Source organism: Temnothorax nylanderi, unplaced genomic scaffold, assembly GCF_030848795.1.
Source record: "Temnothorax nylanderi isolate EJ_2023f unplaced genomic scaffold, tnyl_v1.0 TNYL_tig0070_pilon, whole genome shotgun sequence".
Classification (NCBI taxonomy): domain Eukaryota; kingdom Metazoa; phylum Arthropoda; class Insecta; order Hymenoptera; family Formicidae; genus Temnothorax; species Temnothorax nylanderi.
The window spans coordinates 121,184-138,646 of record NW_027249132.1 but is presented as its reverse complement, the minus strand read 5'-3'; the positions used below and the strand labels follow the sequence as shown (position 1 = coordinate 138,646).

The window sequence follows — 17,463 nt, the reverse complement described above, 5'->3', positions numbered from 1 at the left end:
ATTTTATCGCAAAATATAATGACAGAGACCAAAATATCTCGATTGCGATGACGCATCAACAACTCGCGAGTAACGTAAATTAATTGAATAATTCTTTTTCAATTACATTCGTTCATATATATAACGTGCGCGCGACTAATCAAAAATAAATGATTGCGTTTATATTTGTGCTATAATTGATTCGCCGCTCCGACGATTCCTGTCGTCGCGAGAAAGTCGTAACCACGCGCCCGCCGTTCATCACGCCTCAGACGTTTATTATCTAACGACTCATTAACAGCCTCTCGCAGCGCTCTCGGCCCATCATGATTCGCACCGTCGCGCGACCGACGTGTCATTATTAACACTATCAGGGACAGAGAATTATGCGACGCAGACGTATCGACTGTGTTAAAATTTAACGAGCCGTGCTACCGGGACGTCGCGGATTATCGCAACGGCGAAGTCGAGACTCGTAGATATGTGTCGACATGTGTTGATCCTCGCTTCACCATCCGCGAGAAGACGACGCTACGTGTCAACGTATGTCTTTACGCAATTCACCAACCTCGCGCAATTTACAGCGGACTTTTATGGAGTCGGGGAATTATGCGCTTTTCCTACATCCGCCGATATGTCTCTTCATTAGCGGCGATACTAACGAGACGATATTGGCAGCGAGATTCGTTAACGATCGAGGAGAGCAAGTACGTTCGACAAAAATAGGAACGACGTGTGACATCGCTTATTCGCGTTACTTATTCGCAAGGTAAATAGCGCGACGGGAGATTAATGGAAGAATTAAGAGCTTCCTCGGCTGTTTTCGTATGACTGATCGGAAATTAGCGACACTGACAGCCGCCGGATGGCAGAGAGCTTCGCGCGAGGTCACATAGCCGTGCCGAACGCTATTTCCATCTTGCGAAGCATATTGTAGCCGGGAGTAAAAGCAGCATGAAAAGTTTTCGCGATAGTTACTTACTTACGCCCCATCTTCTCCCTATCGAGGGAGTCCCGGGTGTGCGGCGTACGCCCGATGGAAGACGGAAAGTCTACTAACTTCGAGACGCGCAAGTAGTACATTAGGTAGATGGGTAAACAGGTAGATAGGTATACATGGACCGGGACGTTAGCTATATGGGTAGATAAATGAATGGATATACGAATCGTTCGTTATGGCTCGGAGATTCCCTCCCGTAAGATCGATATACGAAATCTAGGTGCGCGTTGAAGCACAATGGATCTTTATAACGAAGTCAGAAGTACAAATAAGAATGGAGGTCCCAGGACGGGGGACTCATCAAAAATGTAATGAATTCAAACACGAAATTACTCGACTATTTATGAAACTTCTCTTGCAGCCACGAACTGTTTAGCGAATATTTTCTAATTGTTCCGCAAAAGTTTGTTGAAATATGGTCGCGCTTCGAGCTCTGCAAAATTAAATAGAGTTAACAATTATTGTTAACTTTATGATGCGACGTTTCACTGTAGAACATTTGTGTGAAAGGGTTTCTACTTTATTAAATTGTTCTTTTATGTAAATTTCCAATACTTTTGTATAATTGAAACGTTGCACAATAAAACACAATAAATAACAAAATAAAAACATTGATATTTAGTATGTGTATTTTTAGATTTATGAAATTGGATTGTTAACAGAAATCTTTTTAATTATATTTTTTTATTGTTTTCAAATCATATCTGCAATTTAAAATATGATTCCGGCGTGCCCATTATTATTCCTATTATAACATTTAATAATTTACTCCTTTACTCTAACATTAATTGTTATGAAATGACTATAAACACTAGCGCATGCGTGCTTAGATAGCTAACAGTGACTTGATTAATCTACTCAAATCTTTAAATAAATGAGCTCGCTGCAGCGAATCGATAATCAAATTAATCTTTTGGATCTTCCAAACATTTCCGACGGTCTCGACCGATATACCAATGACACAGACACACTCGAAATCAAGCTTTTTGTAATTGCAGTTTGCCTCTTTCGCTCTCTTCTTCCTCTTCTTTCAACCGTCGAAACGTAACCGCTGCCCGCAGAAGCTCGCGCTAGCTGTCCATCGAAAGAAAAAGAAATAAAAAGGGAAATACGAGGTACTCGAGTGCTAGGAAACAAAGTTGGTTTATCCGACTGCGGGGAGGAAGCCGGATTGCAATGGAGGAACAAGGAACAACGGGAAATAGGATTTTGCGGCCGGCTGGCCAAGCCAACCGTTGTCCTTCAATGTCCGAAAGAATCCACCTCTGAGTTGACGGATGAGTCGCGATAGCGTTGCCCGGGACTTTCTCACGGGACGTTAGAGTATGAAATAATTATAACGGTCGTGTGTAAAACCGACCGACATACTTTACACTATCCTCTTTGGATTGAAGCGACTTTCTACAATTTACGAACAAGCTTCAGCCGACATCGATCTGATGTACCGCAGTGAAGAAAAGATGGAAGGTTACTAATAGATTTATCGGTTACACTGGTACCCACATTCCTATCCAGATAGGGATATCTCTCTCTATTAGTTCACGACTTGAAGTGGTTCCAATTTCGATCAGTTTGCAGTGATATCCTTTTCTCGGTAGTACCGAAACGATTTTGTTGAAATTCCATCAAGGAAGATCGGAAAGACAACGATGATGCGCGCGATGGGCGGATGATCGAACTCGCGCAAAAATCGTTCCTGTGGATTCGAGCGCGAAATTAATTTCCGGCGAAGGATTATGGATAATCCATCGCCTATGATAAACTTGCTTCGCAAACGCGTCTTTATCTTTAGCTATCTCCTACCTTCAGTATATCTCGAGGGCCGATCAGAGAGAAAGAGAGAGAGAAAGAGTGTGTGTGTGTGTGTGTGTGTGTGTGTGTGTGTGTGTGTCTAAGTTTACACACAGTATATTTGCGACAGACAGACAGACAGACACAAGCGATTTTGAAGAAATAAAGTTGATTATAGATGAAAAATAATATTTGACAGACTGATCACGAAAATTGGAAAACATATGCAAAGATTTGAAGATTAACAAAAGATCGCAAGATTGGATTAAACAAAAATTTCAGTAATTTATTAATAGAGAAGTTCGGATAAAAAAAAAAGAAATATTAATAAAGTATTCTCTCAGCGAAAACAGGAGCCGGTAAATTGCTACGTAAAATTAAACTGTTCTTTCGAATTTTAATAAAGAAAAGCTATAAAGTGACATCCGAAACTGTCGATACGTAACGAAGTGAAAGTCCATGTTCGCGCAGCTTCCAGAACAAAATTAATTTCTGGCATAACAGAACGCCTCTCGGTCGATCCGATAATCAGCAGGGGTGAACTTGTTTCAACTCCCTTCCGTTTAAAAGGACCATAAAACCCAATCCACCGACACGGTCGTTCAAATCAGTAGCAAGCCCATTGCGTCAACAACGTAACTCCCTACTAAGGAGATTTTAATCGGATCGCTTTTCACGTGTCGGCGGAAAGTGCACTTAAATCATCTGCATACCTGTGTTCGCTCGCATTAACAATCATAACAATTATCGACAAGATATGCGGAAACGCAGGTGTTTTGTCACACGAAAAATTGTTATTGCATTGGAATGAAATATAAAACGTGAAATGTCGTGACTACTTATTATCAGCTATTTCCACATCCGTATAATTTAATTTGCATATGGAACGAAAAATGATTAATAACTTGATATTTCCCTTTCGCGTCCGGCTAATACACGCATTAAATATGCGTATACATATTTAAACATTCTATTTTGAACGCAAAGCGTAATAGCAATCGCGTAAGATTAATTCATATCAACAGTCATTTGTAGTAGTATAAAGGTAATTTATTTCTCTCATCACACACACAAAATAAATTAGTTTTTTGGAACGGACTGAATACAGGTAAATAATTTGAAAACGGAAAGATTTAATTAAGTATATATAGAATAGACAGTTGCTAGAAATATCTTATGGGTACAGCTACAGGTATTCAAAAATATAGACGAGCATAAAAAGAAGGTACTACAGTTAAGTAGTTTACGTCTCAATTGAACCAGTCCTAATTGAATACGTCGGCACGGAAATAAATGTCGTCGCTCCAATTGGCGGGCATTCCTCGCTCGGAAATTTCGATGAGAGGCTTTAGCACAGGCTGAACTTTTCTCGCGTGGAACGCGGCGAAAGTTTCTGCGGAAGAATTCGGGTAGGAAAATTAATTTCGCGAGCGGAAAACGAACGACGTGAGGCTCGCGCGAGTGTAGCTTGCTTGCATCGAGCCAGGGGGCCTGTTCGAAGGAACCGAACGCCTTCAACGGCGAGAGGCCTCGGAAACGGACTCAATGAGTGGTGGCCTCACGAACCCTATGGTCTAGAACCCGGCTCTCCCGTCACGGAAGTGCTTCTACTAGCGAAAGGTTTTGAAAGGCAATTACGAGGGTTATTTTATGACAATACGCGCGCGCGCGACGTTACGCTACGCGGAAAATCCATTCGTTTCGAAGTTTCGTATTATCCGCAGCGGCACGTCGCGGCACGTTGGCCAGTATTTCGAAAAGTTCGACGAAATTGGAGGTACGAAGAGAAATAGAGTGTGCCGGGGGCGATTATGCTTAATCCCGTCATCGATGAAGTTTGATATTACGCGCACGTCTACGTCGCCTTTAAACTTCATGGCGCTTACGGGCCCGAAAGCTATTCTCTCGTTAAAGTCTCGGAGATTAACCGTTGTTTTGCGGCGGTGTTAAAAACGTGAAGAATGCGTCAGTTTTATCGCGCGAATGTAATTTTAAAAGAAGAGCAGAAAAAAGAATTCACATTGATTGTGAAATAAAAAACAAAAAAAATAAGCAAATATAATTATAAGTTTTATTCTATTTTTTATATATATTTATCTATTCTTTATACAAATATGTTCAAGATTTGAGTGTCTTTAAATATTTCTCAATTGTTACAAGTTCATAAAAGATTAAAATTAATCTCGGTATGCATTTTTTACTCTTGAATAATACATTTCTGCAACTTGAATCGCGCCTAAAACCAGCCTAATTAAATTATGATAATTCCAAGGATCTCTTCTGTGGTTAAATATTCGCTGACAATATGTGGTGAGGAAGTAGAGCAAGTATCTCCATCCCGGTTGAAATCAACTCCGAGCAACGAGCGAGAGTACATGCAATTCCGCACTAATCGCGAACTCGCCCTAAACATCGCGCAGTCGGAAATTCGCGGCATACGGCTGTCTGGCTTTGTGAAGCACTTGACGAAATATAATTCGCAACTGAGAAAGTGCTTGCCCGTACACAGCTGATCCGGAAGTGCAATTCCGGAGTTGGCGATAGTTCGTGCGTACGCTCCAGGTATTTGCGCCGCCAGTTGCCTCGTGTATTTCCTTCGTCTTAATCAAGAATCGCGAATTCGAGTGTAAGAATGCGGATTACGTGCGAAACGGATGAATTATTGTCAACGCCGGAGAGAACAGTTGCATTAGTTATCTCGAAATGGCGCGCAACAGCACCGGTACTTGCAATTTAAGTTGTGCCAAAGATTTATGTCTATTCCTTCTTTCATATTTTTCTCCAGAAAAATATACTTTTGCATATAACGTAACGCATAAATTAATATGTAAATGTTTGTTTATTTAAAAAACATGCGGCACGAGTATTTCACTGGGACGCATTTGGGGTACATTTATCAAAGAGGTAGAAAGATGTTTAATTAAATTGTATTTTTAATTACAATTGCACATTTCATACAAAAGGTATAACACTGCATTGTTTTAAAATTATAGAATATGAAGCTAATAAAAACTTAATAAGACAAATTATATGAATATTTGGCTCGAAACACTGGCTGTAATTTAATGATAATATATAATATGAAGAGTGATCTCCAACTAAATATTTACATTGCGCTGGCTAAATTGCGCTATACATATTATTAATGATAATATTCGTTTGTAACCGAAAATTAGAGCGAAACAGTCACACGGACCAGATGTGTGCCATTTCCGCGTTCATTATTTTGCAAATAATGTTTGTCGATTTTTGTGTCACAACAAAGCCAGCTGTGTGTTGAAAAGTGAATTCAATCAAAGACTGCCGTTACTAGTTAACGAAATCCAACGTGAAAACGAAAACTGTGGAAACTAGGACTACTTTTGAAATATGTTACGAGTTTTTTATTTTTTTTCCAACGAAAATTTTGCAATCCGTATTTTGTTCAAGATTTATTTTTTCGGAACGAAAGTTTTCAATGCAGAAAAATAAAGCTCAGTTAGAAAAGAGATACATTGAATTAATATGAAAAAAAAAAAAAAAAAAAAAAAAAAAACAAGTCGCACGTTTCAAAAGAAACTGTGTCGCGCTGCAGCGAAATATTTTTTAAATATCGAGAATTTTGGATACGTCCGCAATGACGGTTTAACAAAAAAGACGGTTTAAAAAAGTTTCAGCGTACGATCGATATTGCAGTTAATATCTTAATCTGATGCTTAAAGCGCGTGCTTCGCGTACAACTATTAATAAATCCGCCACTGTGTTTCCCACCTCGCGCGCGCGGCGGTCTCCTCCGTAGAATTAATTTATTTCAATAGGATAATCTTTCCGTACATTCTGTGTAACGTTCACGAGATACGCGAGGAAAAATATCTCTCGAATAGCACGCGCGATAAGCTTAGCAGCTAGTAAATGCACAGTATGCGTGTATGCACGGTAACGCGCAGATTTCAGGGGAAATCCGGCCGTAACGTCGCGCTGCCGTCACGAAAAGGAACGTTACCGTCACGTCAAGATATAATGTGATGTATTTAAATAGGTCCGTTCGCGAACGTACTGCCACGCGAACTTTCACGTGCGCGAACTGACGTGACGCGACAATCCGTGACGTTGATGCTACGTACGATCTCCGATGTGACGCGAACGGGTTAACGGGCTGATGCCCCGGAGTTTCTCGGCCTATAACGCCGTTTCGAGAGATTCAAGTGGCCTCGCGAAAATGCAATACATCGTAAATCCGCCGGGCGCCGGGAGTTGGCGGACGCTCAAAACATTCCATAGACGCCGAGTTCGAGCGTACGGAACATTTCGAGCGCGCGGACGTGCCGTAAAAAATTATGGGACATTTATTCCGTTGCTAGTTTGGCAATCTGGGGGTGACCGCGTTAAAAATGGGATAGAAAATTTGTGGCAGCACGTTATTCTTGTCATTCAACCATTAATCAAGAACGAGAAGTAACGCTGTGCAAGATTGATCTCATAATCTCGTCATCAGGGAATCTTATTTTTAACTGCAAATCACATCAGATGAATCTGTTCTCCGCGCAATCTTAAATTTTCTGTCGATAATGGTTTCCTCCCGAGGGATCGGCATTAATCGTACGGGCACGTTTGCTTTCAGGTGGTATAGCGTCATGTCTACGAAACTTTCGGACCGATTTCCTGGAGGAATGGCCGACGCCGGGCACCGGGCCTCACTTCGACATCTCTATGCAATCAAACTTCACCGGTCTGGTGGGGAAAACGGTGCATCTCGTGTGCAAGGTGAAGAACTTGGGGAATCGAACGGTGAGCCATCGGAAAATCCATCGTCTGGTTCGTGACCAGAGGCGCTATATCTTAAGCGGACAGCGCACTGGTCAGCTACCCCACGTCGCTGTTGAATAATTTAAGGGTAGGGCCGCACGAACGACCTTGCGACCCTTCCTCGCGATCGTAGCGGATACTTTAACGGCGCGTCACGTCGCCAGATTCGCCCGCTCGCTCGCCACCAAAGAGACCCGTTAAACGACTTTCTAATCGATCGATGGTCCACGAATGGAAAGTTGGAAGTGTCATCCGAGTCGTACGAAAAGTGTCAGTAAAAAAGTAACAAGCGCGAATTACTGAGATAAAATACAAGGAGCTAATTATTCTTAAAGGGTACTTTGGCGAGAGAATCACGATATACCTCGTGCCATTGCGTTTTATTAAGATTTTAGAGCATTTAACTGGTCGACATCGATCGTGAATATTAATTTAATCCACGTGTAAAATTTATATTATCGAGTTTTTTTCTTTCACAATTTTTATTCTTTATTGTTATAATTACAACTTGGTATAATTACAACGATGGCGATCATGCGCGCAACGCGAACAAGTGCAGCTCTATGGGGACACGCTTCGCTTATGAAATATAAAATCGCTGTTCTTACACGGTGAAGTCCGTGGCGCGGTTCGTCCAACGTAAATGGGGCTATTAAATAAACATTACTGTTCCTTCATCGTGCACGGAGCCGGCGTCTCATGAAAAAGGCAGGCGATGTTAGCGTTTATGTTCCTGCATTATTAACCGCTCTTCTTATACAGTGAGTGGAAGCATTCTTTTTGTGTATCGAGCGTCGATGAATTATGTCGCTTTGAAAATTCCTCTCCTGCAATTATAGAACCACCGGTTCTATAGACTGTTCTATAACTGAAAATATCTTAACATTTGATCGTATCGTCACGTCACTTTTAATTGCGACATTACTTCTTTAGCACATTGTTTCTCCACATTTGCATTTAAACTTGCCGAATAAATGTATTGAGAATGAAGAATGAAGAATTAGCGATTGATCGCATAAGTACGAGATAGCATGACTACACACGATCAACCGATCGTAACTTCTTTAAGAACGCCGCTCTGCCACGAAACTGGTTTCGCATATATCGATAGTCTTTGCGCTTCTGTAACCACATATTTATTATTTACGTTTAAATTTTAGGTTTGCGTGTACTCGTGATAAAACTTGGGTAATTTCCAAAGAACTACCCCGTTGCATTTTCTTCTTCCTGGAAATCAAATGTCCCGCTGATAGCTTTCGTTTGAGAGCTGAACGTTTGGTATCGCGATTGTAACAGATATGACGCTTAATTTCATTGAACCGCCGAATCAAACACTTCTGTTTTCATTACTCGCCGCGGTGTATCGAAGCCGAAGTGTTTATTCTCATTTCAAACGAAGCAGGATACAAGTGCGTCGGAACATTCGTCATTCGAGTTTGCAAGAGCCCCGTTGCAACGCCCTTTTAATCCGTTCTTTCGAGCTTACTCCGTTGACATGATATCATCGGATCCGCCGATGATATATGACGCTGCTATCATAAGCGCGCTGGAAGATCAATCGACGCAGCTTGTTAACGCGAAGGTGCATCATTACCGGCTGTTTGCTCGGACCAACTAAGAAGTTACTGCAAATACATGTTAGATGATAATGGTCGTCTTCATTAGCAGACATCGTAATCCGTTCAGGTTAGCTTGAAATCGGCTTTTTTTCGCGAAAGATAGATCATGCACAGTCCATCTTGACTACAATCTCCGCTGTTTCGATGGAATATAATGGAATTTAAAACTTTAATAGTAAGGACTTAATAGTTTAACATGAAGTAGTAAGGATTTATTTTATATTAATACTATAATTAATAATATGATAAAATTAATAATATAATATAGTTTAATAATTAATATTAAATATTAATTTTATATTAATCTGGAGTACTATTGTGTTCTTCTTTTTTCACTCTAATATTTAAATTCAAATCGCCTTCAATAATACATTTCGGCAGTAATTTCGACATAAAAATATTTATTTGATATCTCAATATTTTTGGATTATTCGATGTTCTATCGCGATATTTTATTTTACTTGAATAAAAATGGAATATTAAATATCCTGACGAATTCTCATTCAATTATTATTGCTGCGTATCGTATGCTGCAATTTATGGTTCGTACACTTGTAGATAAACTCGTTGCCTCTGAACCGATATCCCAGCGACATCATAACAGCATAGCGAATCATTGACCGCGTGATTATCTTTTGCATTTCCAGATATCCATTTTGCGGCCTTCCGATAATAATTGGTGATCGCGCAGTTTATTCATTGCGCAAACATGAGAACGGTTCGTAAACGCACCGGCTTAAATGTCCACAATGGATCGTTGATTAACGGCAGATTCGACGAATGATATAAAAACTTGATAAACGAAGTGTAATCGTAAACACGGACTACGGGCTTCGCGTTTATGCATGCCGTTCGATGGTACCACGATATTCCCGTAATAATTTATGAATATTAATGATTTATGAATGAAGTCTCTCCTCTGATTCCCTCGTCACGGATTTTTGAATCGTGCACAATTACTTACGTGCTGTCAACGCGTGGCTCTGATTGCGAAATTAAATCGAATGAACGAAATGTGTTTTGGATGCCCAATTTGTTCCAATGGCAATGGGTGTCGACGACATCGATATGCTATAGGTATACAATCTTGGATAAATATTTGGAAATACTACTCCAACAAGAACCGCGGTTGTAGTAATTAACAAAACAAGCTATAAAAAGATATATACATATGTTTTTAAGGGAGAGTTTAAAGTTTTTGTAGGAAAAAACTAGAAAATATTTGCTTTACATCGACCGGTAAAATGTACGCTTTAAACGAATAATAAAAACGCTTTGTTTGCTGTTCACTTATTTGACTGTTGGTGATGGAAGTGAGTGATAACTGCGCTCTAATTTTAATTTTAATTTAAAAAAAGGTATGAGTTAAGTTAGTTTTTTCGAGATGGGGTTGCAGGGGGAGGAGCATTCACTTTAATATACAAAGATCTTTCTCATCGTCCGATTAATAAAAAAGAACTATGTAAAAATTAATATGTCAAAGAAAAGTTTCACAATTTATTCATCAGTTGATACGGGATTAACTAACGGATACAAAAAAGCCATGTTATTCTAGGCCATATAATCCTCTCTCTTTATTATATTTATAAATATATTTTTTCTACTTTTTTTCTACAAAAACCTTAAGCCCCCTCCCCCTAAAAAATTTGTGCATGTTTCTTCTTATAGCTTGTTTTGTTAATTACTACAAAAACTGCGGTTCTTGGTGGAATTGTATTTTCAAACATTTACCAAATCGTGAAATATAGACGCAACTTTTCGGGGCGTTAAGTTAATAATTATAATTATTATAAATAGAAACTCACACTCTGGCACAATAATAACAAGCAAACGAAGAGCTTTTAAAAAGACACAGGTGCCCTTTATACTTATTCAACGCAATATAAGCAGCTTTGAAAAATTGACATTATTTCTGAACAAGATTATTCCGCACGATCCCTTGACAGTTAAGTCCCCTGAGCTTTATGCGTTGCCGTATGGCTCCCAACCCTGGAATTTTATCGCTCAAGATGCGCGTCGTTGCGCGCTTTTACTTCGTTTCAGTCGCGCTAAGCTAAATTACTGCTGTCAGTACGTTCTGGATGAAGTTTTTGCTTGTTTCCTGAAATAAAAGCTACGCTGCGCTACAAAGCACTCAAGATTATTAGAAAGCGCGCCTTGTTGCTCTTCTTGTTGCTCTGTACGAAGATCGACGTATACCTTATATCGTAAACGTTTCGGTCAATCATAGTCTTCTCTTTTATTTCAAAAGAACCCGTGATTGGTGAGAGGTATCCGATTAAACAAAGAGAGCACATTTGCACAGTATTTTGTGTGATTATCTGCTTTAAAGTTTACTGCACGTTAATATTGTAAATACGTAAACCATTTATTCTGGGCCAATTTCAAGCGTTATCACATTATTAAATTATTATTGTCATATATTAAAATATTAAATTAATGTAACGTGTATACGCTACAACGGATAATAACCATTTATTAGTAACGATACAGTTGATATATGTATGAATGATTGGAAAACTGGTGTATCCGATATATTCGGTGAAAACACACGAAGACATTTCCCCAAATACGCAAAGGCGGGATCTTACAAAATACACATAATTCTTATACTGCAATATTGAGCATTCGAGCCGCATAATGCACGGTCGTATTTTCGCTCTCCGTTATCGTAAAGTCCTATAAGCATGCAGCGCGGTGAATAGTATCGTGCCACCATTGCCAAGCGGAGGCTTCGGTTGAATTTCGCCAAACAATGCAGCGATTAATGCCAATGACACATACGCGTCATCTGGAGTACGCGGGGGGCTCGCGCAAGTGTCGGGGATTCGGTGCTGAGATAGGACAATGCGAAATCTCCATCGTGACATCATATCTGCATCCCGATGCAATCCCGTATAGGCGAATCCAGAAACGTGATTCAACCACGTTCTCGTGGCTTTTAAATCCTTTATCACCTCGATGCGAAACTTATGTGAGTTATAAATGTGATATCGCATGTGATAATAATATGTATATACACATAAATGTGATATGTATACACAGACGAGATATTCTCGACGAGATAAATTATGTACTATCTACTGAGAATTATATTTGTACTTTTATGCTGCAGTATACTACACAGTTTTAATTTGTAATTCCAATTAAATATTTTATTTTATAATTTTTGTTAGTATGAAAAAAGCTTTTGTTTTGCCGTAAAATATTCATAGCTTTCAATTTTGTATAAAGCGTTTGACTCTATTGCGTCGCTCGAGTTAGAAAATGTAATCCTTCAATTTTGCAAAAGCCACGCTTTAAAGCTGCAGACGGAGAATTCAGCTGAATCCATGCAGGTACAGCGAAACGATCGCGAAAACCGAAAACCCTCGCAGCGCCCGAATCTGTAGGATCGATTTCAATAGCCGGCTACCAAAAGCCGATTTTGCATTCGCACGGCGTGTTAGAAGTGCGCGCGGCGCACGACAGTTGCGACGCCTCTGTTTTCCACCCGTTCTTCAGCGCCAGCAACCCCATCGCTTCGTCAGGATGGATAGATTTTGTTTGGCTTTCAGCCGGCAACGCTAATGCCAATAACACGGCCGTGTCATCTCGAGAGCTCCAGCTGGCGCAGGTGCCGGATGCAGGACGAACCAGGACAAAACGAATCTCTCCATGGCAACGTCACTCCCGTCGAGAGGACGTCAACCCGCGCGCGTTCGGTTAATACATCGAAGTTTCCGGAAAATGATCCGAAAAGCGCGGTGTACGCTCAGCCTGTTCGATCACGCCAAATACTTTCTCTTCTACCGCAATAGAAAAGAATTCACTTTTCCAAACTTTATCATGTAATACATATGAAACTAGAGAAAGGTTTTCAATTACGTGTACATTTTTGGATTTATTTTACCTAACAATGCATCGGAAATATGTCGTTTTTTGATAGCTTGATGAAATTTTCATCCGTTTCGATGAATTATTCGTACGGTTCTTGAAATGCCCATCGTTCAAGTGACGAAAAATTTTCGCGCAAAATTTAATATCACCAATATATATGTAAGCATTATCCCCTCAATCATAAGAGATAAAATAAGAAAAAAAAATACGAAAAAAGATGAGATTTCGTTGCATGGCTTTCATCGCTTTTAGCTTGATCAATTTCACCGGTATGGAGGAAATTTCATATCCGGAATTAAAAAGACAGAAGTTAATTATTTTGCTAGTGTTTATTTGATATATATTTTATGAGCCACGGTGGAGCGACAAATTTCAATCATTTATTAATCTTTTCACTGATACGTAACATTATTACGCCTATGCATTTTCGAAAACTTCGTCAAATTAAAAATTAATGAGCGATAATAAAAGATATCCAAGCACTCGTTTGTTCAATAATTACTTTATGTATACAATGAGCAGAATTATTTATGTTTTTAATTTCATAAAACTGCGATACCTCTCGTTGGATCAATTCGTGTTTGAGTCGGTGAAAACTTTCTGACTGTTTGAACCGTTGGATGGAATATCAATAACGAATAAAACAAATTATTTCGCGAGTATCGGTCATTACGCGGTTTTCGCCAATTTCCAGAGTTAATTAGGGTCAATCGAATGTAAATGTTACTCCGGAGAATGCAATCGATGAAACTGCATCAACGATCTAATAGGTTCGTCTGCGTTTTTTTGCGTGCCGACGCGATAAAATTAGTAAATATTATTGAGTGCGCTGAAACTTCGGTGAGACTTATGTGCATTTAACTTGAAATCTCTGCAGGTTCGGTCAAATCGTTTAAATGAGTAAAAATTTAACAGCAGTTGAGCGACGGTATTAAACAAACAAATAAGCTTTCGATTTATTTATTAAACGATATATTATGCAAACCGCAGGCAACGCCATAGGATAGATAAATATATCGTAGGGCAGTAACGCGCCTGATATTGACAGTCCAGCTATGCATATGTAGGTATATAATATTATTTCCTCACATGGCCGTGACCTATATACATACACGTGCTTTGATCGCTGATAACGTGAAATCCGTGCATCTTGAAGCGCTTTTATATTTAGAGTAATCAGTTTTATTTCTCTAATTTTATATTATATTTTTGTGAATGTACATGTATCTTAAATATCTTAATTGAACTGTTTATAAGGCAATGCATTTTATATAGCTGTCTTATCATTAATAACAAGTGTCACGGGAATTAATTATTATTAATTATTATTATTAATTTAAGTATGGGATAACGTGTCAATCGCACATGGAAAATGATGTATTAGTATTAGATGTATTAGTCAAATTTAAAATATCCTTGTTAATTCAATAGCATGAAACACAAATACGTCATGCTCTTGTTTTAATAAAATGTTATTTGTTTCACTAATACTCTTATTGAATTAACAAAATTATTCTCAATTAGACTTAATCTGTTAATGTGACATCAATAACTTTTTCCGTGCATAGAAAAAGAGTAGTGGTATACTGAGAATGACGGATAATGTCTTTTCTTTTAGGTTTCCTGGGTGAGGCACCGAGACATACATCTGTTAACGGTTGGTCGTTACACTTATACCAGCGATCAACGTTTCGAGGCACTACACTCTCCTCATACGGAGGACTGGACCTTGAGGATACGATATCCTCAGCGTAAGGATTCCGGGATTTACGAGTGCCAAATATCTACGACCCCGCCCATCGGCCACCCCGTGTATCTAACGATAGTCGGTGAGTAAATATTTAATTCCATGTAACATTAATTTTTTACTTCCCTGAAAGTGGAGAAAGAAGTGGAAATCTGGAAGAGTGACTTGTACGTCCAATATCCAATGGATATCGTATGAATATTACACTAGCTAATCTATCTTATTTGCAAAACTCTCGAATTTCTAATTTCCTTCAAGTTTTCACTTCAGCGACAAAACTTCAAAGTCGTACTTCATTGAGAGACGTATTTATTTGGAGCGATATAAATTTCCTAGTAACATCACGAGTTTGACTCAAACGTTCCGCTGGATGCAATATAACTTCAAAAGTTTTCTGCTAGTTTGAAGAAAGTGCAGAACTGTCAACTGAACCTCCTGTAGTTGGTTTGCGTATAATATAAACATCGTTTAATTAACTGCTACAGAGAAGAGCAGTCTCTATTCATAATTAGTCCTGGAAAGCATTAGTTTAGAAAGCATATATGTATATGGAATTTCTAATCTTTCCTTTATATCCTTTTCATAGAGGCTAAATAAATGGAATAGAAATCCTTGCTCTCCAATTTTTCCTACGTGAAAATTTAATCGGAAAGCAATACGCTTTATGTCTTATATCTTAAAATTTGCTGATTAATTTCTGAATCTTAAATTAACATTTAAAAAATTTATTTTGTTAAATTGCGATATAATAGCGTGATAAGAAATATCTACTAGATAAACGTAAAAGAACGGTGATGCGCTTCACACATTTATATTCAAGTAAAGAACGTGTGTGAGATCGTAATATATCTTTGAAGATATCTCGTTAATGACCGCCTTGGTACTTTAAGCAGGCCGTCCAGGCAAAGAGAGGATCTTATCGACACGACTTGACCCAAAAGCTCGCTCTACGATGGGCTCGATTCAGGGTTGAGTGCCGAGCGATAAAAATATTGAACATAATAAAAATATACGACGAAAATTATATCACCGTATTATTTAATCGATCTACTCAATCACGACCGTCGGGTAATTACAACAGACTCAAATTGATGGTTCTTTGTTTTAGAGCCGGTAACCATTATAATCGGAGCGCCAGACCTCTTCGTCAATAAAGGCAGCACCATCAATCTGACGTGTGTCGTTAAATACGCCCCCGAACCACCCCCGGCGATGACCTGGAGTCACAATTCGGAGGTGAGTGTTTGCACCCGCAAATAAATCACTGAGAGATAACAGATTTCTACGCGTAAAAGCGAGAAATCTTTAAACTTTTTAACGATTCTGAGTTTTAAGTTCGGTCGTAGCAAAACTTTTAATACGATTTTATTACAATTTCGATTTAAAAAATTGAGACTCTAATGTTACAATTCGATTCTAATTATTCTTTTGCACATCTCGTTTATACAAAATAGATAAATTATAGCAAGTTCTATAGAATCTGTTTCTGTAATTGTGTATTAGTTTTATAATTTTCGCGCAGTGTGATCCTCCAGACCGGAATTCCCGACTGTGTGGCTCGATGTTCCATCTCCGATTTTCCGAGACCGTAATTTATCTACGCGACGAGTCGCATATAACGACGCTCTTTGCCGCGTCAGGCAACAACAGGCACGCATGATTAATACGGTCTGTCGACGCGTATTTTCTTTGCGATGGGAAAATGCATTTTGTGCTTTTAATGCCATTTTGCGCAACAAAAGTTATTGTAAACGCGCATTTCACGGGTCACAAAGAGGGGCACTACACCGCGGAACCCATTAATATTGACGAACTCGTTAGAATAATTTTGCGACGTAACGTTCGCGCGGCGTCGCGCCGCGTTTTATTCGCGATGACGAGATAATTTTAAATTCCCCTCTGCGGGCCGATATTTGTAATTCCGCGTTTGGTATCGGCCGAGCGGAAATTATTCCGCGCGCGTTAATGAGACGCCCGTACGTGTACGCGCGGTTCGTAGTAAAAACTGTAGCGAGCGATCGATAGAAAAAAAAAATAGGAGAGGGACATTAATTTCTCGACTGATTGCCGATACATCGGCATGCCATCGGTCCGCCGGAGATACGCGCCACACTCGCCCCGGCTACGTGCTTTTTACTAGAATAAAACAGCAGGTAACGCAATTTTCGCAAGATACTATCACGCACATTGATCAAAGTGAAATACGAAATGAAAGACTGGCCGCTCGCGCGGCAGCCAAGGAACGAAATTATTTTCCGATTAATTCTTCGCGGCGCTTTCAATTCGCGGACAATTATTTATCCCCGCAACGCGAGATACACACGCGGCGAAACGAATTCTACTATAGTATGGGACGAGTTAAGTCTTTTTTTTTTTTATGGAAAAGAGAGAAATGGAAAGCACTGGAAGAAAAGCGAAAAAGGAAAGACGAAGGATATTTTTCCATTCTATCGGGAGTGCCGTACGGGGCGTGCCGTTACGCGTGTCTATCCTCAAAGAGAATACGAAAGAAATGTATGTACCTTTCTTGCTATTCTTTACCTCGTACCGCGCAGGGAGTTCTGCCTTTTATCTTCCGCCAAAGGGGCGTCATTGCGTTGTCGGGAAAAGCGGGGATTCCAGGGAAAAGTAAGGAAACAGGCGCGCGCGGGCGTCTTTGAAAG

The 17,463-nt window shown here is 39.5% G+C and overlaps 1 protein-coding gene across 3 annotated transcripts in view; it reads left to right on the top strand.

The window, feature by feature from the left end:
* Nucleotides 1-17,463, top strand: part of LOC139773841 (zwei Ig domain protein zig-8) — a 166,617-nt gene that overhangs the window by 145,996 nt on the left and 3,158 nt on the right. For 2 of the 3 annotated variants that reach the window (XM_071708613.1, XM_071708611.1), the window contains exons 2-4: nt 7,371-7,537; nt 14,672-14,882; nt 15,909-16,036. In XM_071708613.1, the coding sequence (XP_071564714.1) occupies nt 7,460-7,537; nt 14,672-14,882; nt 15,909-16,036 (417 nt within the window). In that variant the 5' untranslated portion in view covers nt 7,371-7,459. Of the gene's footprint in view, nt 1-1,977; nt 2,447-7,370; nt 7,538-14,671; nt 14,883-15,908; nt 16,037-17,463 lie in introns of all 3 variants that reach the window. The other variant, XM_071708612.1, reaches the window with a different exon arrangement.